Source organism: Pseudonaja textilis, chromosome 9, assembly GCF_049901715.1.
Source record: "Pseudonaja textilis isolate UNSWEBS1 chromosome 9, rPseTex1.2, whole genome shotgun sequence".
Classification (NCBI taxonomy): domain Eukaryota; kingdom Metazoa; phylum Chordata; class Lepidosauria; order Squamata; family Elapidae; genus Pseudonaja; species Pseudonaja textilis.
The window spans coordinates 21954578-21976643 of record NC_141998.1 but is presented as its reverse complement, the minus strand read 5'-3'; the positions used below and the strand labels follow the sequence as shown (position 1 = coordinate 21976643).

General features: G+C 45.3%; 1 protein-coding gene across 2 annotated transcripts in view; it reads right to left on the bottom strand.

The window, feature by feature from the left end:
* Window positions 1-6201: 6201 nt before the first annotated feature.
* Window positions 6202-22066, bottom strand: part of JAM3 (junctional adhesion molecule 3) — a 42846-nt gene continuing 26981 nt past the window's right edge. The window contains exons 2-9 of one of the 2 annotated variants that reach the window (XM_026709068.2): window positions 19688-19753; window positions 19362-19475; window positions 17883-18035; window positions 14583-14785; window positions 12333-12432; window positions 9914-10043; window positions 7877-7931; window positions 6202-6454 (exon numbers count right to left, since the gene is read on the bottom strand). In XM_026709068.2, the coding sequence (XP_026564853.1) occupies window positions 6419-6454; window positions 7877-7931; window positions 9914-10043; window positions 12333-12432; window positions 14583-14785; window positions 17883-18035; window positions 19362-19475; window positions 19688-19753 (857 nt within the window). In that variant the 3' untranslated portion in view covers window positions 6202-6418. The remainder of the gene's footprint in view (window positions 6455-7876; window positions 7932-9913; window positions 10044-12332; window positions 12433-14582; window positions 14786-17882; window positions 18036-19361; window positions 19476-19687; window positions 19754-22066) is intronic. The other variant, XM_087939124.1, reaches the window with a different exon arrangement.

The following is a 22066-nucleotide window of genomic DNA, read 5'->3' as shown; positions in this document are numbered from 1 at the left end:
TCACATCATACACTTCCCGCCCCCTGGATGTGACTTCTCCAATGGGACACATCCATCTCCAAGAGTTATCCATCATGTTCTCCAATAACCTTATGCTCCGACAAGTTTGGACTACCGAGGTGAATATCTAGGCATTTCAAGAATGCCTTGTTTTCTGCCACTCCCTTTTTCTGGCAGCTAAAAAGACCAAAGGAGTATCTTTTGAGTTGACAGACTGGCCTATCACCCAGCTGACTTCCATGCCTAAATGGGGACTAGAACTCCCAGTCTCCTGGTGATTGGGCCCAAAGTCACCCAGCCAGCTTTCATGCCTAAACTGGGACTAGAAGCCAGTCTCCTGGTACCTTCACCATTAAACCAAACTGGCTCTTCTATGTAAACGTCGAATAAAAACACATCTCCAGTTAGAAGAATTAGAAAAAGATAGTATGGAAAGCTAGAAGAGAGTTCTCTAGTCCAGCATTATGAAGACTGCACCTAGCTTTTCATCCTCCGCATTTTGTAGGACCTTCGGGGTTCCTGTCAGAAATCTTTTAAGTTCCAAAACATTTTATAGGCTCTTTAGGATTAATCCTTTCAAGAGCATCTTGTCAACTGGTGTCCTCAGTTCTATTTCCCTTGTGGTTAAATTAGAATTAAGGCAGCCAGGGTTTCATTTCCGGCAGCAGGGATAGGAATTTCAAAAGACCTTCCTTTCCTTCCTCCACCGACGATTTGGTGGAGATCTCTTGGGTTTTAGAGATTTACTCCGTTGAGCTTTCCCTGGTGAAAGATGATCGTGCCGAGGTTGGAGAAATGTGATCATGAGTCCATTGGCTGGAATTTATTGCTTAAAGGAAAAGAGCAAGCGGCGGTTACCCATGCTTTTAACTTCCCATGTCTCAATTTTGCAGTTGTTTATGGAGTTCTTTCGTGAAGATTTAGCTGTTCTTAAATCTTTGCTTTCCTCCTTTTAAAGAAACAAATCAGCCAGACACAAAAAAATATAGACTGTTGTCAACCATAGTTCTTATTTGTAAGAACTTGTGAGGGAACATAATGTTCGTGAAAGAGCAACGTACACATTTCACCCCAAAGCCTCAACAGTCTCCTTTGCACTGTGGCTTCGTCAGTTGGTAGCTTGCAACTGACCAGTTCTTTGATCCATCCACCCATCCATCCACCCACATCAACTCATACAGTATTCTGTCCATCACATATTGTTCGTTGTATCATTAGATGCATGTACCAGACCAACCTCCATCTAGAGCCCATTTGCTGATGGAAGCAGGATTTTTTTTTTTAACAACCCTGTCAATCTCTTGCATTGGAATGGAGTCAGAACAATTGAATGGAGCTGAGTGTTTGCTAGCCAGATGCCCTTCCTGACACCAATGCAGGGTTCACAGCAGATATATTCTATGGTGCCCAGAGAGAGAAATATCTGCCGCTACCTAGGATCGAACTCCCAACATGATTGTGAGGTGAGTGCTCCACCTCTAGATCACCACGCCGCTCCAGCTGATGGAAACAATGACCAAGGTATAACAGGTCCAGGTTTGTGATGTGATGTTCAGCTGAAGATACACCTCTAACAAAATGTAATTCAATGTAGAGAAAAGTAAAGTCCTACACTTAGGGAAGAAAAATCCAATGTACCCATATAGACTGGGTGAAACCGGGCTCAATAGCAGTAACTGTGAGGAGGATCTTGGAGTCTTAGTGGACAACCAGCTAAATAGGAGCCAGCAGTGTGCGGCACCCATAAAAAAGCCATTGCAATCCTAAATTGTATTAACAGAGGGATACAGTCAAGATCAAGGGAAGTACTAATACCACTCTATAAAGCCTTAGTAAGACCACACCTAGAGTATTGCATCCAGGTTTGGTCACCACACTATAAAAAAGATGTTGAGACTCTAGTAGTGCAGAGAAGAACAACCAGGATGATTAGGAGACTGGAGGCTAAAACATACGAAGAACAGTTGCAGGAACTGGGCAGGGCTAGTCTAGGGAAGAGAAGGACCAGGGGAGACATGATAGCAGTCTTCCAATATTTGAAGGGCTGCCACAGAGAGGAGGAAGGGGTCAAGCTATTTTCCAAGGCACTCAAAGGCCAGACAAGGAATAATGGATGGAAACTGAACAAGGAGATATTCAACCTGGAAATAAGGAGAAATTTCTCGACAATGAGAACAATCAACCAATGGAACAGAAGTTGCCTTCCATTCCTGGAGGCTTTCATGAAGAGACTGGACTGACATCTGTCAGAAATGGTGTAAGGTCTCCTGCTTGGGCAGGGGGTTGGACTAATGACCTACAAGGTCCCTTCCAACTCTTGTTAATCTGTAGATCTCCTATCAGAAGTTGATGGCCTTCAGCTTTAGCGTCCCCCTGTAGCAAACAATCAAAACCGACACACCAGGATAGAGATGGAAATAAACTGCACTTGTGTGTGCATTTTCCTTAGATGTGTGTACTAATCTGTCTTCAAAGTCCTAGTGAGACCTGGTTCTCACTCCGTAAGGATTGGGAATAAATATTTGATCGTTCTTAACTAATGTTCAAGAGCTTGTACTAAAGATAAGAAGATGAATATAATCACAGGTAATCCTCATCTTACAACCGTTCACTTAGTGACAGTTGGATGTTACAACAGCTCTGAGAAAGTGGCATATGACAGGTAGGTAGGTAGGTAGGTAGGAAGGAAGGAAGGAAGGAAGGAAGGAAGGAAGGAAGGAAGGAAGGAAGGGACCATGGTGGCACAGTGGTTGGGATGCAGTATTGCAGTCTAACTGCCAACCGCCAGCAGTTGGATCCTGACCGACTCAAGGTTGACTCAGCCATCCATCCTTTCCCAGTCACTAAAATAAGGACCCAGATTTACTCTGTAAACTGCTTAGAGGGCTGTAAAGCCCAGTGAAGCAGTATATAAGCCTAAGTGCTATTGCTAAGTAGGCAGGTAGGAAGGGAAGAGAAAGGAAGGGAAGGAGGGAGGGAGGGAGGGAGGGAGGAAGGAAGGAAGGAAGGAAGGAAGGCAGCTGCAGGAATAACTATACTTTATTCACAACAAAAATAACCCCACAGCTGTACCCCCATGCAGGGGTCCACACCAGCCCAAAAATTGTCCAGAATGACAACTTTATATATATTTATATTTATGTAAAACATTCTCAGCAAAGTTATATGCAATAACATTAGTACAAACCGATTCGGGTATTTACAATGTGTTTTGCAGAGACCTGTTTGTTAAAAGAGATTCCACTGGTGCATTTTTGAGACCCAAAAGACTCTAAATTCTTTGGAAAGAGTTTCTAACCAGCATAAGACCACTGCTTTTTAAGAAGTCATTTTGCACCTGTTACAAATTTAACCGGGATTAATTGACCCAGCTTCAATGGAAGAAATTTTAATGGACTCATCCCATGCCACCAATAGTCCTTCCTCGGATCTGAAAGTCATCACCCCTGTTCACTAAAGTAATAAATACATTGGTGACCCGTGCCAACTCTGGCAGAGATGGAAGGTTTGTAGTACAAATTATGCCACTTTAAATGGCCAACTCATTTGGGTTTCTACAGAAAAAACTCTGCAGGCAACAAACTGGCATTTCAAACCTTGAGGAATTTTCCCCGTAGGTGCTAAATAATTTTGCCCAACAGTCCCAAACCTCTTCACCGCCAAACAATCCTGTGTGACAATGGCCATCCTAACTCACCGCTGGCCTTCTAGGATCTTAGGTTCTCTAGCCATAGATAACTCCTCTAACATATTCTGCTACTCTTTGATCATATTCGCCATTCAGTGGAGTTCAAGACCTGAGAGCAAAATGGGAAGACCATGGTGCAGCTCAAGTTGAGTTGACCTTCTCAACTTCATCCTGGCCCCAAAGATCCTGGCCTAGATGCCTGATTCCTGCTGGCCAACTAAATTTTGAAAGTCTACGGAGAATCAAAATTCCTGGAACCTGCTCTATAGCATTCAACACTTACAGTTTTGCAAAGGAGGATGGTCCCAATTGTTAGATTAAGTCTTCTTGGACTTCTAACTTGCCCCTAGTGGTCAACCATACCTATTAATCCAGGTTAGGAATGTAACAGCATAGACTAGGGGTGTCCAATCATGGCCATTTTAAGAATTGTGGACTTCAACTCCCAGAATTCCCCAGCCAGTCATGCTGGCTGGAGAATTCAGGGAGTTGAAGACCACAAGTCTTAAAATAGCCAAGGTTGGACACCTCTGGCGTAGACTTATCCCAAAGGCAAGAGGTACTGTATCCACTCTTCATTCTCCACTAAATATTCAAGGATTTTCTTCTTCTTACTTTTGGGTGTCAGAGAGGCAGCCTTGGAGAAGGGTTAGTGAACATACTAAGGCAGAAGGGAAAGCCATTTTGATCCAGAAGGCAATCTTAAAAGTTGATAGGGAGAAATAAAAGATCTTGGCAGTGGATAAAACACCTTGCTTTGGTCGAATGCCGAGGTAGCCACGGTTAAAAATCAAAGCCAGTTGGCCGGATTGGGGCACCTTAAAGCTCCCCCACTCCTGCCTTAACATTAGTGCCACATTTCCCTTGGAATTTAAAACTACTGAATAGAAACAAAATGCACCAATGACTTCTCAACTTCCTTTAAAAATGAAAGAGAGAGAAAGCAAAACCGATCCAGTGTGTCGGATATTCTAAGGCAGATTAATACAGAAGATCAACAAACCTGGTCCTACGCCTTTGTAGGTAATTTTAAAAAAAAAATACTGTCTCTGTTCAAGAATTAAGACTACAAACTTGGAGGCTGAAAAAGTCACCCCTAAAAAATAAACCCTGTTTTGGGGGGAGAAAAAAGACACTTTTTCCATCACAGCAAATCCTATGATCCTTGCTGTAGAATGGGGAGGGTATCCAAGCTTGGCAACTTTTAAGGCCTGTGGACTTCAACTCCCAGAATTCCCCAGCCAGCCATGCATGGCTGGCTGGGGGAATTCTGGGAGTTGAAGTCCATATGCCAAAGTTAAAGATACGCCTGCTACAGAGAAGACCATGGTTGCTGTGGGAATTGCTAGAAGTTGCTTCTCGCTTATGAGCGAGAATTGAGGATATAACTACACTTCATTTTCTCATTTCTCTTTTTCTTCAATGGACAAGGCAAGTGTTTTCAGAAGTGGGATGCTCGAAAATGGAGTCTGCTCCATTTGGGGGCAGCTTAACTACAAACTTCATTTCAAAACCGCTGCATGAGTTTAGCCATCCCACAACCTACCACGCTCATCCAAGATTCAGAAGTCAGTAATTTTGGAGCACCCCTCAAATGATTTGGAGGTTTCTGTTTTGGGCATCACTTGTCGTCTCCCAAACTCCCTTCCGGTTACAAAATAATTCAAAACACATTTGATGCCTTCCCTTCATGCTCTTGGTACTAGCTGGGCAAGCCTTTCGACTGTGCCCCTATTTTTCCACAGGGGGGGGAAAATAAATCTTAAATTACCTACCCCATGAAAGGAAATACCATTAAGTGTTTCGCCACGCTGCACTCTCAGTTAATACTGATGTGGTTGGAATCAGTACAGGAAAGCATTAATTGAAAACCCTGTGAAGTCACTACATTATTACAATTAACACCGTTTGGCCTACCAACCTATTTACATTTTAAATTAAAAACAAAAAAAAGGACTTAAAAAAAAGTAATCAAAATACATCTTTGCCCACCCCCCAAAAAAACCCCAATAACAACAATAAAAAAAAAGAGAGAGAAATAATTAGACTGCAGAATTCTACAAACGAAAGAAGAAGTAGAAGAACAGTAGGGAAAAAAAAACAAAAACGGTCTTCGGTCCCAGGAACCAGATTGAAAAAGTCAAAACGGTTGGCTTCTTTTGTCGCGTTGGTGTTGTCGTCTGTTGTTGTCTGTTGTTGCTGAGCAACCCGAAGAGATGCTCGGCCTGCGGAACCGGGCCTGCCAAAGGGCATCGAAAGTCTGCCGGGCACAGAAGGTTGTTTGTGATGCTGACCGTTCTTTCGTGGAGCGGTAGACAGAGGCAGCTCTGCAACCTTGAACGGCCTTGCGAGCGATTTCCCCACCCGGGAGATTTTAGGGTTAGGGTTTCTCCTGCCAAAGATGGAAGAGATGCTCTCCTTGCTCCCAGAAAGAGAAAGAGATTTGGGGGTGTTGGCAACGGTCGCTTTCTGGAGTTGGAAGGTGGAAGTTTGGCAGTTTAAAAAACAACAACAAAAAAACGGAGTTTGGCTTTGGCAACAACAACCAAAAAAAAGAGTTTGTTTTGTTTTTAAAAAAACCCACCAACCACGGTCATTGCGCCCGCGTGCTTGTAAATGCGAAAGGAGTAAAAAGGGACACGTTTTCACACACACATCGGCGATTGCCCGTCGGGGAGGAAGGTTCTTCTGGTCCCGCCACCGGGCCAAATCGAAGGGCCTCTGCTTGTTTCAGATCACAAAGGAGGACTTGTGTCTAAAGTCGCCCTGCATCGAAGACACAACACAGCTTGTTAAAGGAGGGGGTCAGGTTGGGTGTGTGGGTGCGCACCTCTCTCCTCCGCTTTACCCAAATTAAACCAAACTCTTCTGGAAAGAAACGGGAGTTCAAGAGGTGTCGCCCGACAATTGTCAGTGGATGTAGCTCGTTTGGCTGATGACCAAGGAGGCTAAGGGGTTTGGGGCTTTTTTTCCCCAGCATTGGGAGGATGTGCCAAGAATGTTGGTCAATTCTGGATGGGCTGACCCATTGCACCAGACCGTCTGAAATGGATTTGATTTTTACTTTTCCCGTTTTGTGCGAACACGCAAAGGGCCGCATTTTGTAATTTTGCAAGAGCTCAATCTGGCTGCTTTTTGTGGTGCTCTCTGAGCTTGGTTGCTTCCTTTGCAGATGTTTTATTACCCAGCTAGGTAACCTCACCAGTGCCAGATGTGAGTGGGCTTTGTGGAGTGGAAAAGAAGAGGGGAGGATGAGGAAGAGAAGGAGGAGGACTGTGAGATCTTTAGTACACTCTGAGCTTGTTTGCTTGCAGACGTTTCATGACCCAGCTAGGTAACATCATCGGTGCTAGAAGGGACTTGTATATAAACAGAGAGCAACACCCCCCCTCCCTTGTAGCACTGATGAAGTTACCTAGTTGGGTCATGAAACATCTGCAAGAAGACAACCAAGAAACCCAAGGACCCCAACGTTTAACCCTGAGCGACAAATATTTTCTTCCATTGATAGCTTTTTTTCATATTTGGGTATCTACGGTTAAGCAAACTAAGTTATAGAGCAGGGATCTTCAAACTTGACAGCTTAAAGACTTGTGGACTTCACCTCCCAGAAGTCCTCCCTCCAGCCATGTTAGCTTGGGAATTCTGGGAGTTGAAGTCCACAAGTCTTAAACTTGCCAAATTTGAAGACCCTTGCTGTAGACCAATGTTTGAGCCAAACCATGGTGGTCTCTGCCCTTGTTCCTTCCTTGGGCACTCCTAAATTCTCATCCCCAGAGTAGAGGTGGGGTTTAATTAGCAATTTTGGATAGGAATAGTGGGTGCTTCATGAATGTTGGCAGAAAAGCTGCATCCTTCGTTAAGCTGAGCAATGCTTTGGATCTGATTCCCAAAAGGTATTTTGGAGAAGGGGAGACATGAATGCAGCAATTGTCTGCCGCTTGTTAAAGCAGCTGCATCCCGTGCCTTTTTTTTTTTTTTTTTAGAAATGGACATACAAGTGCAGCATATTCCAAAACACAATTTGGAAATCAAATCCAAAATCCTACCTGATATTTACCACCCCCGCAAGGAAATGAAATTCTAATATCTGGTAATGCTGGGCTCTGGCATAGCTCCATAACTATTTTTCTTAGGATGGGAAGGAGAAGACTATCATAGTCGGTTGGTCTAAGAAGACCCCCTTACCTCCTCATCTGTGTGAATATAGTTCACGCCATCTGGTTTTGTGGGAGTCTTGTAGCTGGGAAGGGAAAGCAATGTTTAGTTGGAGCACATCAGTTAAACACAACAACTGTATCGCCTCCTCTGTAGAAGGACAGACCAAGAGGGGGTGGAGTCAAGAGAGGAATCAGCCTAGAGTCGTTGCGTTTCCACAAATGGTCTAAATCCAACCCCTTTTGAATTCTGTCAACTCGCATCTAGCGCCAATGTTGTGCATAGACTCTTATGTATAGATAGATCTGTACCTATAACCACTTTATCATTCGGTAAAAAGTAACTCTTTGTGGTTTAATAAGGCATAGTTTCCCCTCTCCCAATAAAGATCAGTTGAATTCCATGCCATAAACCAGAGGTTGGCAACGTTAAGACCTGTGGACTTCTATTCCCAGAATTCCCCAGCCAGCTAATTCTGGGATTTGAAGCCCACAAGTCTTAAAGTTGCCAAGGTTGGACATCCCCGATCTAAACAATTCCTTTCAACTTTGGTACTACTGTGTTAAAATCAATTACCAAAATAAACAAAACAAAACACCTCCCTTGATTTAATTGGACTAAGGGAGAAAGGGGAATGAGTTGAAACCAAGGATGAGTCTACATATGCATAAAATATGTGTCATCAAAGCAAAACCCATGAAATATGTAAAAATGTGCACAATATACATAATAATATGCACAGGGCATCCAGGCGAATTTGCTAAACCTTGCCTGCTGCTAAACTCAACGATTTGGGATTGTCCATAAATTCAGCTTTGGATTGCTACAACTGAGAGCCACGGAATTAACACTAAAATCAAGATTTCCTGCATGTGATTTGGAGGTCTCTTGTGTGCTAAAGTTACAAAGACTATCCATAGGGGAAATCCATGCAATTTCAGTTTTTCTGAGAAAAGACGGAAGATCACCGGCAGCTTCAATGTCTGAGTCAGCTGAATAATTTTTTAAAAAAAGAACGATTATCGCTCTTCGCTGACATTGGCATGCTTTTCCTGTTCCTGGTGTGTTGTTTCCTGTTAGGGCTAATTCTGAAGCCATCTGTTGCTTTGGATTTGGTACTTAAGACTGCTGGTCCAACAGACAAGTCTCATTTCCTTTCATTCAACAGAGATCGGAGGAAAGAGAAAATTTGAGTATCCAAATTTGGAGTATACTCCAAATTTGAGTATTACTTGCCCAATGGCAGTAAATTGTATGTTTGATTGATTGATTGATTGATTCACTGACTGATTGATTAAATCAGCCCTGTTAAAATGACGTAAAAGCCCTGGTCAAGATTTTTTCTCAGCTCTCTATCATCCTCCCTAACCGGCTTTTTACTTTCATTCATTCGTTCATTCGTTCATTCTTTTGTTTGTTCGTTCATTCCTTCATCCATCCACCCATCCTATTCATGCATTCATTCTTTTGCAAGGGCCAACATCTAAACCTGTCCAAACATTGTTAGAATTACATAAAAACCCTGGTCAAGATTTTTTCTTGGCTATCATCCTCCCTAAACTGGCTTTTTTCATTCATTCATTCATTCATTCATTCATTCATTCATTCATTCATTCATTCATTCATTCTTTTGCGAGGGCCAACATTTAAACCTGTCCCGACACTACCAACGTGACATAAAAACCCTGGTCAAGAATTGTTCTAAGTTCTCTATTACACTCCCTAAACTGCCTAGAGAAACGCAGGATTAATGACAGCCAATCCTATTTCTTTTGGCACCTATCCAGACTGAATTTCTTTCTCTGTTTCTCTAGTCACTTCCGTACAGCACCCAGTGCTTTTCTACCAAAGAAGGATGAAGAAAGAAACTTGTTCAGGAAGGGAAGGTTTCCAAGCAACGAAGTCAACATTTTTGGAGTGCTTCTGTTTATAACGTGATTTGCCACTGGCCATGTTTCTCCTTTTCCCTTCTTAGTAGGAGTAGCACAAAATAAATTTCATGCCCTGCCATGTGTGCACATACTTCCTTTGGGTTCATAAGCCCAGCGCTCGACAATTAAGTCGTACCTGTTTCCGTTTTGTTTGTTGTGGACGAAGAAGCCATTCCTGTAGGCACAGTAGATCCCCACTGTGGTCAGGGACAGGACGATCAGCACCACCAGCACTCCAATCACAATCCCAACAATATTAAGGTCATCTGTAGAAGGGAAAGGAGTGTCAGATGACATGTCCCAAGTGCCCAACTCCAGAGTATTCTGGCTTCTACCAACCGAAGCGTTTATCTCCAATAGAAAGCTACCTAAAGTCATTGGATACAGCATGGGTGGGAAAGGAAAGAAAGAAAAAGGAAAGGAAGAAGAGGGAGGGAAGGAGGAAAGAAAGAAAGAAAGAAAGAAAGAAAGAAAGAAAGAAAGAAAGAAAGAAAGAAAGAAAGAAAGAAAGAAAGAAAGAAAAGGCAGGCAGGAAGATGAATGAAAGGAAAAGAAAGAGAGGAAAGGAGGAAAGAAAGAGAGAGGAAAAGAAGGAAGATAGAAAGAAAGAAAAAGAAAAGAAAGGAGAGGGAGGGAGGGAGAGATGGATGGAAGGAGGAAAGAAAAAGAAAAGAAAGGGAAAGAGAAAGAAAGAAAGAAAGAAAGAAAGAAAGAAAGAAAGAAAGAAAGAAAGAAAGAAAGAAAGAAAGAGAGGGAGGGAGGGAGAGAGGGAGAGAGGAGGGAAGGTGGAAAGAGAGAAACAAAGGAAGGAAGAAAACAAAAGAAAGAAAGAAAGAAAGAAAGAAAGAAAGAAAGAAAGAAAGAAAGAAAGAAAGAAAGTAAGTTGTTTACTATTGGCTTGTTCAGCAATTCCTTGATTAGGGTATTATTTACTTGACTGTTGGTCTGATGTTAAACTCGGAGTTAGTCTATGCCTATCTGGGTGCTGACTGTTGGTGGGCAGGTGTTTTGGGTTTTGGGTTCCCTTTTTGGCTCGTTGATTGTCCCTTTTGCACAGTATGTAGGTGCTGTTTATGTCCATGAGTTTATTGATGGCTAATCTGTGAGAGTGCCAGGCCTCTAGAAATTCCCAAGAATTTTTGGGACTTGCTTGGTCTGCGATGGTCAATTTCCCAATTGCAACTCCAGTTAAGTCCCTCCATACGTTGTGAAACTAAAGAGTTTTCATCATGTTTTCTGACTGCTAATCAGTGTTCATGGGTGCCGGTCTTCTGCCTGTTTGTCTCATATAGTGGAATTTTCCCTCAGATAGAGATGAGGTTGAGTTACGGAGGAGGAGAGTTGAAATGAAGGTGATCGCAACAAGGCAAGAGACATAGGATGTCCTTGCCTAACGACCACAACCATGGCTACCCAAACTGTCGTTGCTTGGTCACATGAGGTTTCGCTTCCCTGAGTGTGTTGTGGCCTGACAGCGGCCAGAGGAGCCAGCAGCAGATTCGGACAGTGAGGGGGTTCAGGAGGAACCTGGGCCATTCCTGGAGTCTGCGGAAGTCTCTGACAAGGGCTCTGCATCAGAGCCAGAGATGGGGCCAGGGCCGTCCAACAGTGATCAGCTGCCTTTGGAGTCAGACATCAGAGGCAGAAGAACAGCTGGAGCCTGTTCCCAGTATGCGCATGCACAGAAGGGAACAGCTGAGGAACAAGGGCCGACTTGGGGAGTAAAGCCACAGGTGGCCGGTGAATGCCCTCTCCCATAGGGAATAAAAGAGGAGAGAAAGGGGTAGCGGGGCTTTGCAGGAAGACAATTAGTTCATTTCGGCATGCCTGCCAAATATTGCGGAGTCTGAAAGATATCGGCCTGTCCACGCTCTAAGCCTGATAAAAGGCTTGTATGTCAGGATTCCAGCCATCGCCCTAATTAAATCAGGATTCTCGAGCCAAACTTCAAAAAACTTCAAAGGATTTATTAGAGGCAACATACTGGCATTGCCCTGGATGAAGCCAACTCGGGCCTATGTAATTTACGTCCTCTGTGACCCTGTTTCCCCCCGCCTCCCTCTTAAGTGTCTCATAAAGCAGATTCTCCAATTGAGCATCTTCACAGGCTGGGTGTCATCCATCACGTTCTCCAATTAAATATATTCACGGGCAAAAGCTCTGGGATTTTAGTTTCAATCTTTTAAAGATAAGAGTTGGGATGTACTTCCGCTTTCAAACTGCCACACTGCTCTTCCAAATTTCCTTCTTCCCCCCGCCACTTCTTTTTTTTTTTAAAGGCAACTACTAAAACAGGCATAGGACTGTTTTATGAGTTGACAGCTGTCATTGGAAACTCTCTTGGAAGAATGTTAGCCGGGACTTTGTTGGAGAGGAAATTCACGGTCGATTAAATAAAAGGGGGTTTATCGGGACGAGGATTCGGCTCCGTGCTGCTGGGGGAAGCCTAGGTCAGAGAGTTGGAAATGCCAAACCCAACATCAGGTCATAAAGAGAGGACTGCCAGTGAGCTGAAGAGAACCCCGCCCCCGCGAGAACGTTGCCCTGCTACTCACAGACTTCCATTTCGATCCCTTCGCACCAGGCTTCGCCCACGACGTTCGTGGCTCTGCAGCTGTAGCGACCCGAATCTCCTTTGTGGACTTCTTCAAAGGCCTGGGCGAAGGAGAATCAGGGTGAGTGTGTTTCCTGCACTTGGGAGAATTTCAGGTCCTTAACAGAAGCCCCCTCCCCCCCCTCCCCATCTGCAGGAAACTTGTTCTCTTCTGGATCACGGCTTGGAAAGGAAGCACGTCGATGTATGTTTTGGAAGCTTCCTGTCCATTACGAAGAGAAAAGAAGGAAGGAAGGAAGGAAGGGAATGAAACAGACCTCCTTGTAGAAAAAGAAAGGAAAGGAAAGCTGAAGTCTGGATTTCTTTCTTTCTTTATTGCCATGCTAAGTTTCCAAAAGTTTCCTGCCAAGGCTGCCATATCTTCCTCCTTGACCTGTTTTCCTCTTTGGATTCCTTGTTGTACGGAATTGAAAGCCTATTTTAAAGTTGGGCTGTTGATTGACTGGACAGAATCATAGATATATAAGCCAGTCCTGGCCCTAATAGTCTTCGCCATCGGAATGGCAGAGTGCTTCTGTCACAGGGGTGGCCTTCCTCCTCTCCCCATTCTGATCAGTTAGAGGTTTAAATAAAAGCTTCAACCGAATACAAGAGTTTTATTAATAGAGGAGAATATTTGGTAGCTCAGGGTTGAAATGAGAGGTGTCCCTGGTGCTGTCTGGGCTTGGTTGCTTTCTTGCGGGCGTTTCACTGTCTGACTAGGAAACATCACCGGTGCTAGAAGGGAGTGTGGGTGTGGAGGAGGAGGGAGGAGGGGAAGGGAAGGAAGGAAGGAAGGAAGGAAGGAAGGAAGGAAGGAAGGAAGGAAGGAAGGAAGGAAGGAAGGAAGGAAGGAAGGGAGGGAGGAAGGAGGAGGAAGGAGGAGGAGAACAGGAGGAAGGAGGATGAAGAAGGAAGGAAGAAAGGAAGGAAGGAAGGAAGGGAGGAGGAGGAGGGAGGAGGAGGAAGGAGGAGGAAGAAGGAAGAAGGAAGGAAGGAAGGGAGGAGGAGAAGGAGGAGGAAGAAGGAGGAGGAAGGAGGAGGAGGAGAAAGGAGGAAAGAAGGAAGGAAGGAAGGGAGGGAGGGAGGGAGGGAGGAAGGAAGGAAGGAAGGAAGGAAGGAAGGAAGGAAGGAAGGAAGGAAGGAAGGAAGGAAGGAAGGAAGGAAGGAAGGAAGAAGAGGAGGAGGAGGAAGAGGAGGAAGAGGACAACAATGGCGATGGGATCCTTGGTGCTCTCTTGTTTTCTGGATGACGTTTCATGACCCAACTAGGTTACACCATCAGTGCTAGAAGGCGATGGATTTGCTGTCTTTTTACATACTAGTGGTTTGCCCTGTCAGCGTTGGTGGGAGTATTCTTGATAGATCCTTGGTTGGGCAGGGCAAGTACATACACAGAGAGCAAACCCCACTCCCTTCTAGCGTGGAAGATGCTACCTATCCGGACAATGAAACATTTGCAAGAAAACAACACAGTCAGAGAACACCAAGGACCCCACAGTCTTTCTCCTCTTCCTGTCCACACACCCCACTCCTTTCCAGCGCCGATGTCGTTACCTAGTTGGGCAATGAAATGTCTGCAAGAAAACAGCCAAACTCAGAGAACACCAAGGACCCCACAGTCATTCTCCTCCTCCTCCTCCTGTCCACACACCCTAGTCCAGGGGTGGGCAAACTATGCCCCGGGGGCCATATCCGGCCCATTGGTCTTTTTAATCCGGCCCGCCGAAGATTGGTACAGGACTAAGGTTTGATGTGAATGATTGAATGATTGCATTCATTTGATTTTGACTTGCAATGACAGGCATTTCGACACCAGGTGGCGGCCTGTCTATCAAATTTTAAAAGTCAATGAGGCCCCCAAGCCAAAAAGTTTGCCCACCCCTGCCCTAGTCCCTTCTAGCACTGATGATACCACCTAGTTGGGCAATGAAACGTCTGCAAGAAAACCACCAACCTCAGAGAACACGAAGGAGCCCACATTAACAAAAACTAATAAAAAAAAAACCATGAATACCTTCTACCCTGAATAGGAGAAAGCCCAGCTAAATGGTAAAGTCTGAGTTATAAAATCTCTTATAATTATCATTTTATAATATAATTATAAAATATAAAACCAGCGGAATTAGCCTCTCTTCCAAATCTTTCTCCAAGTAAGGACATCCCACCCCCCCACCCCCCGCTTCTCCTTGTCCTCAGCCTAGAGACTTACCAACATGCCGGTTTTGGGGTTCACTGTAAAGGAAGAATTCTGGAACTTAGTGCTGGCTTTGGAATCGAGGGGCAACGTTTCATCGTTACGGTACCAGCTGTAGGTCGGCTCTGGGAAGCCTTCCTTTTCCTGGCAGTAGAGGGTGGCTGATTTCCCCACGGGGACAGAAGGGGGCACCCGGCATTTGGGGGCCACGGGTTTCACTGGAGGGGGAAAAGGGCAAAAAATAAATGATGTGCATCGGACTGGACGTGCCTGCCCCGCCCACTTTCAGGTTTAGTGTCCTCTGGTGTGGGACAGAGAGGCTGAACGTCCAGTCACGTAGGGACCATTTGGAGTTACAACAGAGCCAAAACTGGGACTGCTGTGCGAAAGGTTATAAAAATGGATCCAGTCATGTAGATACTATATGTTCTGACCCAGCTGCCCAAACACGACAAACCCTCTGAAGTTTAACCCTCAAAGATTCTTTTATTAGGAGCGCTGGTAGCACCGGCTAAAAGTTGCTCTCTCGCTGCAGGCTAATAAGTCTGTCCGGCAGGAAGTTGAATAGTTGTCTGCCACATCTATTCATTTCCATCCTTTGCCTTTTATCCCCAGAGCTAGGGTGGGACTTTGCTAGCAGCAGTGGCTCTTCTGTTCAAAGGACCGGCCCATAGATTTCCACTGCCCTCCTCTCCTCTGCTTTCTGTGTATCTGCGCATCAGGCACTGGACCCAGCTGTTCCTCCTCTTACTCATCAGCCACCTCCAGACTTGGGGGCTCTTGACTCTCCATCTGAGTACTGATGGACCGCCTAGGCTCCACCTCTCTCTCTCTCTCTCTCTCTGCCACCTCCATTCCCCCTTCCCCTCAGAGCTCCCAGGTTACCCCGATGCTGACCCTCATGACTTGAGGGCTGTTGACTCTCCATCTGAGGGCTGACGGACAGTCTGGGCTCCCTCCCTCCCTTTTCTTCCCCTCTCTCCCTCCCTCCTCTCTCTCTCTCTCTCTCTCTCTCTCCCAAATCCATTCCCTCTTCCTGACTCCCATGCCACGTCCTCTGATTTGGCTGCTGGAGGAGCTGGTGGCCAACAAGCCACAACACTTCAACTTACGACTATCGTGACGTAGGAGAGAAATTCTGGGCTCCTTTACAGTCATAACTCAAGGGCCACTGTACTCCCGAGCCCACTTTGAAAAAGAGGGTTCGGGAAAGTCAGAAAATCAACAGTATCAATACATGCTGTGGAAATATAGAGAAGCGGATTCGTGTCCTTCCTTTCTTGGGCGCTCCATCGAAAGCTGCCTATCTCAGAGTGAGCAATGAACTCGAGATCGTTATCAAGATGGCCCTCAAAGCATGTGATCTAGTGGACTGATCAACTGCGAGGTGTGAGCGTTGCCCGCTTCCCCAGGTTGCTAAGAAGCATGCTCTTCCCACATTCAGCCTGCCAGAATTATCTGCACATCCCATTAAACCAGGGTTTAATGCAAGAGATACAAGCAGCGAGAAATGGGTGTCAGCCTTGCAATTAACATGCTACATTCTCCTTTCTCCTCTATACAGCCAGGATCATCCGGGCAGCATTGAATTCCGTTTTCTCCATCTTTTGGACAGATCTGAGATTGTGAGTTTGCAGCCAACTCCGGTGGGCTCCAAAAACAGGCCAACATCAAACTTTATTCACAAGCTGGGTGAAAACAAGGAGTTCGTCACAAACCCACAATCGTGGTTTCCAGATGCCACGAAGGAAGAAATTATCCGGCGAAAGCAGCGTCAAATCCTGCCAAAATCTTTCAGGCATACAGGACGGTATCTGGGTTGAAGGTTCTTGGCAGCTTCTCTTGGTTCATGCAGATCAACCCAACCATGATTTAGTGACTACGGAACCACATTCATACCTTCATGAAAATTTCCTATTCAACAGTCTGCAATCCCAGGAAAGAAAAACCAGAAGGTAAATTACTCTCAGCCGTGTGTGTGTGTGTGTGTGTGTAAATAATTAGAATGCTTTTCATACGAGTGGAGTATTCATTATCACTCCTCATTCATAGCCTGGAAGTTAAAGACATCCAGCTGAACGGATAAAGGATTTACAGGACAAGCTTAGCGATATAATATTAATCTCACGGGGCACCAGTTGGTCAAGTTATTAATCTGGTTCAATCGGAAAAGCTACACAATACAAAGAGCACGCACACATACACACACACAAAGCTTTGGAAAAGTCCAGGTAAGGGGTGGGATCCACCCCCATTAGACCCTCTCAGTTGTTGGGGAGGCTCTGCTACTCAAGAGCAGGTGGGGCATTGAGCACAACTGAAGACCTGAGTTTGCACGAAGGAGCCATGTGTACTTAGTCAACTGTCTCTTTTCTGAGGACCAGGTAACATTCTGGCAAGTACACATGTACACACAAATACAAAAAGAGAAAAAAAGAGTGTAAGGCCAAAACCTCCTAATGAAGTATTTAATGACTGTAGTTCACCTCGTTAGGAGACTGCTTTGGGAATGGAACACACCATGTTATAGTCAATACACTCCCCCACTCCTCTCTCTCTCTCTCTTCCTCTCTCTCTCTCTTTTAATGTCTTTCTCTTTTACTTTCTCTCTTTCTCTTTCTCCCTTTGTTTCTCTCTCTCTCTCTCTCTCTCTCTCTTTCTCTCATACGCTTTCTTTTACTCTTTCTCTCTTACTATTTTTCTCTTTCTCTTTTACTCTCTTTCTCTTACTTTTTCTTTTTTTTCTTTCTCTTTTCCCTCTTCCTTTCTCTCTCTCTCTCTTCTTTCTCTACCTCTCACTTTTCTTTCTTTCTTTCTTTCTTTCTTTCTTTCTTTCTTTCTTTCTTTCTTTCTTTCTTTCTCTTTCTTTTACTCTTTCTCTTACTATTTTTCTCTTTCTCTTTTACTCTTTCTCTTACTTTTTCTTTTTTTCTTTCTCTTTTCCCTCTTCCTTTCTCTCTCTCTCTCTTCTTTCTCTACCTCTCACTTTTCTTTCTTTCTTTCTTTCTTTCTTTCTTTCTTTCTTTCTTTCTTTCTTTCTTTCTTTCTCTCTCTCTCTCTCTCTCTCTCCCTCTCTTCCCCTTTCTCCCTCCCTCTCTCTTCCCCTCTTCCTCTTCCTCTTTTTTTTTGCTCTTTTCCTCTGTCTCTTTCTCCCTCCCTCTCTCTCTCTCTCTCTCTCTCTCTCTCTGACACACACACACACACACACACACACACACACACTCTCTTTAAAAACTTGCTTTCCACTCTGGGTTCCTATACAAGGGAAACAGGCATGGCCCATGAGGCTTAATCCAGGTTTATCGAGAAACATACCGTGAACCGTTAGGTTAACGTTGATTTCTGCACCGAGGATGGCATCATCGGGAGCTACCACCTCACACCGGTAGATCCCTTTATCAGCTCGGGTGACGTTGTAGATGGTCAGGGACGTCCTGCTGATGAGTTGCACCCGGTTTACCCATTCCCCTAAGGGTGGAGGAGAAGCAGAGGAGACAGGCAGACTGAAGATCCTAGCATACAGGCAGTCCCCCACTTACGACCATAACCGAGCCCAACATGTCCCACTGCTAAGTGAGACGGTTCTTCGGATGAGCTTTGCCCCATTCTACAACCTCAACAAAGCCTCGACAAAGATAATGCACGCTTTGCTTCCAGCAAGATGCTGTGTGCAATCACCCTTTATAATATAAAGTTTATATTCTGTTTTTCCAGCTGCAGCTAATGAAGGGAATCAGGGCCCTTTCCTCCCCCGTAAGCCATGTTGCTCCCTTCTCCGTTCCTTCCTGTGTGCCCTAGGATGAAGAGGGGGGTGGGCCTGGGTCTTCCTCTGAATGCCCAGCTGGACTGTGCCCTTCCCCAGTTTCCTCCCCAGCAATCAGAGTGACACTTCCACTCCCTGTCAGCTTTTCCACTTCCCCACTCAGAATCAGATTCCAACAGGGGCATGACAGCACCTTCATTTTAAACACTCAGCAAAACAACCCTCCACGGCTTCTGGATGTCCCTGACAGTGGTGGGATTCAACTCTTTTTTAACCACCGGTCCAGTGGGCATGGCTTGGTGGGCATGCTTGGCCCACACTCAAGAGGGTTTCCTACTGACCTTCTCCTGCAAATCCCGCACTCTCCCTTGTGTGTTCAGCAGCCGTGCCACGCAAAACAGCTGAGCTTCAAAACTAGGAAATAAAGGACCGTATAGAGGCGGGGAGAGTGGGAGGGCCCAGCAACCGATCGTCGGAGCCAACTGGTTCGCTCACAGATGATCACTGGAGCTACTGGTTCAGCCAAACTGGTAGAATGCCACCACTTGTCCCTAACAAAGCTCAGATGATTTTAGGCAGAAGTGGAGAAGAAAGTACAGATCCCCCACCAGTGGCAGGATTCAATTTTTTTTATACTACCAGTTCTGTGTACGAGGCTTGGTAGGCGTGGCTTGGTGGGCGTGGCAGGGGAAGGTTACTGCAAAATCCCCATTCCCTTCCCATCCCACTAACCTGCTTTCCAGCTCCGTTCTCCTGTGCAGGGCGACCAAAGAAGACCCAGCCAATCAGCTGGGACTCGGGAGGCAGAGAAGAGATGGGGTTGGCGGAGCCAGTCAGAGGTGGTATTGGCCGGTTCTCCGAACTACGCAAAATTTCCGCTACCGGTGATTCTGCAGAACTGGTCAGAACCCGCTGAATATCACCTCTGGTCCCCACCAGCACGCCTTCCAAAATTGCTCCTAAATCTTGGGCACCCCCCAGCGCAAATGAGGTCCTGAAGCCCCGGAGAGAGCTTCCAGAAGCTTCCCTACCTTGCACCTTCCCGTCATAATACACATAGGTTGTGCCTTGGCTACCGATTTTCTTCCATTCAATCCTGGGATTCGCTGTTTTGGTGGCAGCAATAATGCAGGACAGTTCGGCCTCTGCAAAGACACACACGTACACACACACACACACAACAGACGTCACAAGGCGAAGTGGAGACGGATGCCGGGTTAAGGCGGAACAAGGTCGTGTCTTCCCGATGCAACTGGATTTTTCACACACACACACCCCCAAACATGGCTGTGGAGAGGGAGCCATGCCAGACACTGAGTAGGATATGGTTATGCTCTTCCGCTCACCACACACTTACGTCGAAATTCTTCCACCACCGGATTGATGTTTTTAGAAAACAGCTCTATTGCCAGGACTCTGTAGCCTAAGAAGCAAACGAAAGGCAGGTTAAGAAACGTGAAAGGTTTCTCAAACATGTTTAAATTAAATCGGGGCAGGTCAGTGCTAGATTGGCTGTGAGGCTCCATTTAATAGGTAATGAGTGGGAAGTGTACTACCCAGTGATCATTTTTGTCCTTACTAAATGTTCTTACTAAAATTGGTGAGAACTGCATCGCGTTTGACAAGATATGGGCCATGGTGGCGCAGTGGCTAGAATGCAGTGCTGAAGGCTATTTCCATAGAGTAGAGTAGAGTAGAGTAGAGTAGAGTAGAGTAGAGTAGGGTAGGGTAGGGTAGGGTAGGGTAGGGTAGGGTAGAGTAGAGTAGAGTAGAGTAGAATTCTTCATTGGCCAAGTGTGATTGGAATCAGAAGGAATTTGTCTTCAGTGCATAAGCTCTCAGTGAACATAAAATAAATACATCCATCAACAAGTATAAGATACAACACTTAGTGATAGTCATAAGATACTAAATAAGCAATCAAATCATCCTAGGAAACTAAATAAATCCTAAAGACACAAGCAACACGATTATAGTCATCAGGGGAAGGAGACAGGTAATAGGAAGGATGAGAAAAATCACCATAATACAGTCTTGGTAAAAAGTTTGACAGTGTTGGGGGAATTAGTTGTTTAGCAAGTCATGGCATGCAGTGTGTGTGTGTGTGTGTGTGTGCTTGTGCCTAGTTGTTTGTATAATTTGGACCTAGGTGGCCTCTTCGACTCTTCTTTCAAACCAGCCATCCCCTCTGTACAAAATATGGGCTTTGTTGTCTTCCAAAGAGTGGCCTGTCTCTTTTAAACCATGGTCTTCCAGGACGAACCAGCCACGGAGTTCTTCTGTGATCCTCTAAAATTAGATAACCTGTGAGTCCCCTTTGACTGCCGGAGGTGCCACTGTTAATCAGGATAATCACCAGGGTGTAACCCCGGCTGTCTGGAGGTAACAACGCCGGTAAACAGCTTGAGTTACACGCTTGCGGTTGCAGCTCTTTCTAAGCCGAAAGAAGAAGATCAGCAATTTGCATCGTCTTAGGTTTGTTTCGTTGGCCTCTTTCTTGTGGCAAAGTCTCAGTCCTCCTGCCCCCCTCACCCCACCCCCCACCCCACCCCGATCCTTCCTAGCTCTGACGGAGCTGCTGGCAAAAGCCAGGAAAGACGGAGCAGATGGCAAAGATTAGGGACAGGAAATTCTACCATCGGAACAGACAAAGGGTTTTTTTCCCCCCGTGTGTTTCCCTGGGTTTGTGTGTGTGTGAGAGAAAAAGTGTGCAATTCGATGTGAAGACGCCATTTCTCTGCCCTTTCTTTGGGATACACTCTGGACGGAATGGGACGACTTGCTACAGCCAACACACTGAGGCCAACTCATCACGGCCGACTCACCGTGGGAGGACTTGCCATGGCCACTCGATGCAGGACAACTGATCAATTCAACGTAATTATTTAGAATTTAAAAAATGGTTTTAATTTTTGTCGTTCATTTTCTCCCTCCTTTTGCAATTCTTCCTTTAATCAATCTATTCCGCCATTTATTTGATATCAGTGTAACCCTTGTCCTGCAGTGAGTTTTCCTGCAGCGAGTTGGCCATGGCGAATTGACCATTGTGAGTTGGCCATAGCGAGTTGACCATTGTGAATTGGCTACGGCAAATTGACCACTGGCCATTGACCATTGTGAGTTGGTCATGGCAAATTGACCATTGTGAATTGGACGTAGTGAGTTGACCATTGAGTTGGCCATGATCAATTGACTGTTGTGAATAGGCCATAGCGAGTTGACCATTGTGGGTTGGCCATGGCGAGTTGACCATTGTGAGTTGACCGTGGTGAGTTGGGCCATGGCAAATTGACCACTGTAAGTTTTGCCATGACAAGTTGACTGTTGTGAGTTGGCCGAAGTGAATTGTCAGAGACCCATGCTGAAGCGTTCTGCCCGAGAGTTGAAATCCAGAGGACAATGCCTCTTTTCTTACCTTACATACTCCATCCACACCAACATGGTCAGGTAGCCCTCAACTTAAAACAGTGACCATTCATAATTAGGACAGCATTGAAAAAAGTGACTTACAACAGTTTTTCACACTTACAACCATTACAGCACCCCCACGCTCACGTGATCGAAACTCAAGACACTTGGCAGCTGACTTGCATTTATGACAGTTGCATTGTCCCTGGAGTCACAGCATTTACCTTTCGCGACCTTCTGACAAGCAAAATCAATGGAGAAACCAGACTCACTTAACAACCATGTTACTAATTTAACCACGGCAGCAATTCATTTAACAATGACATGA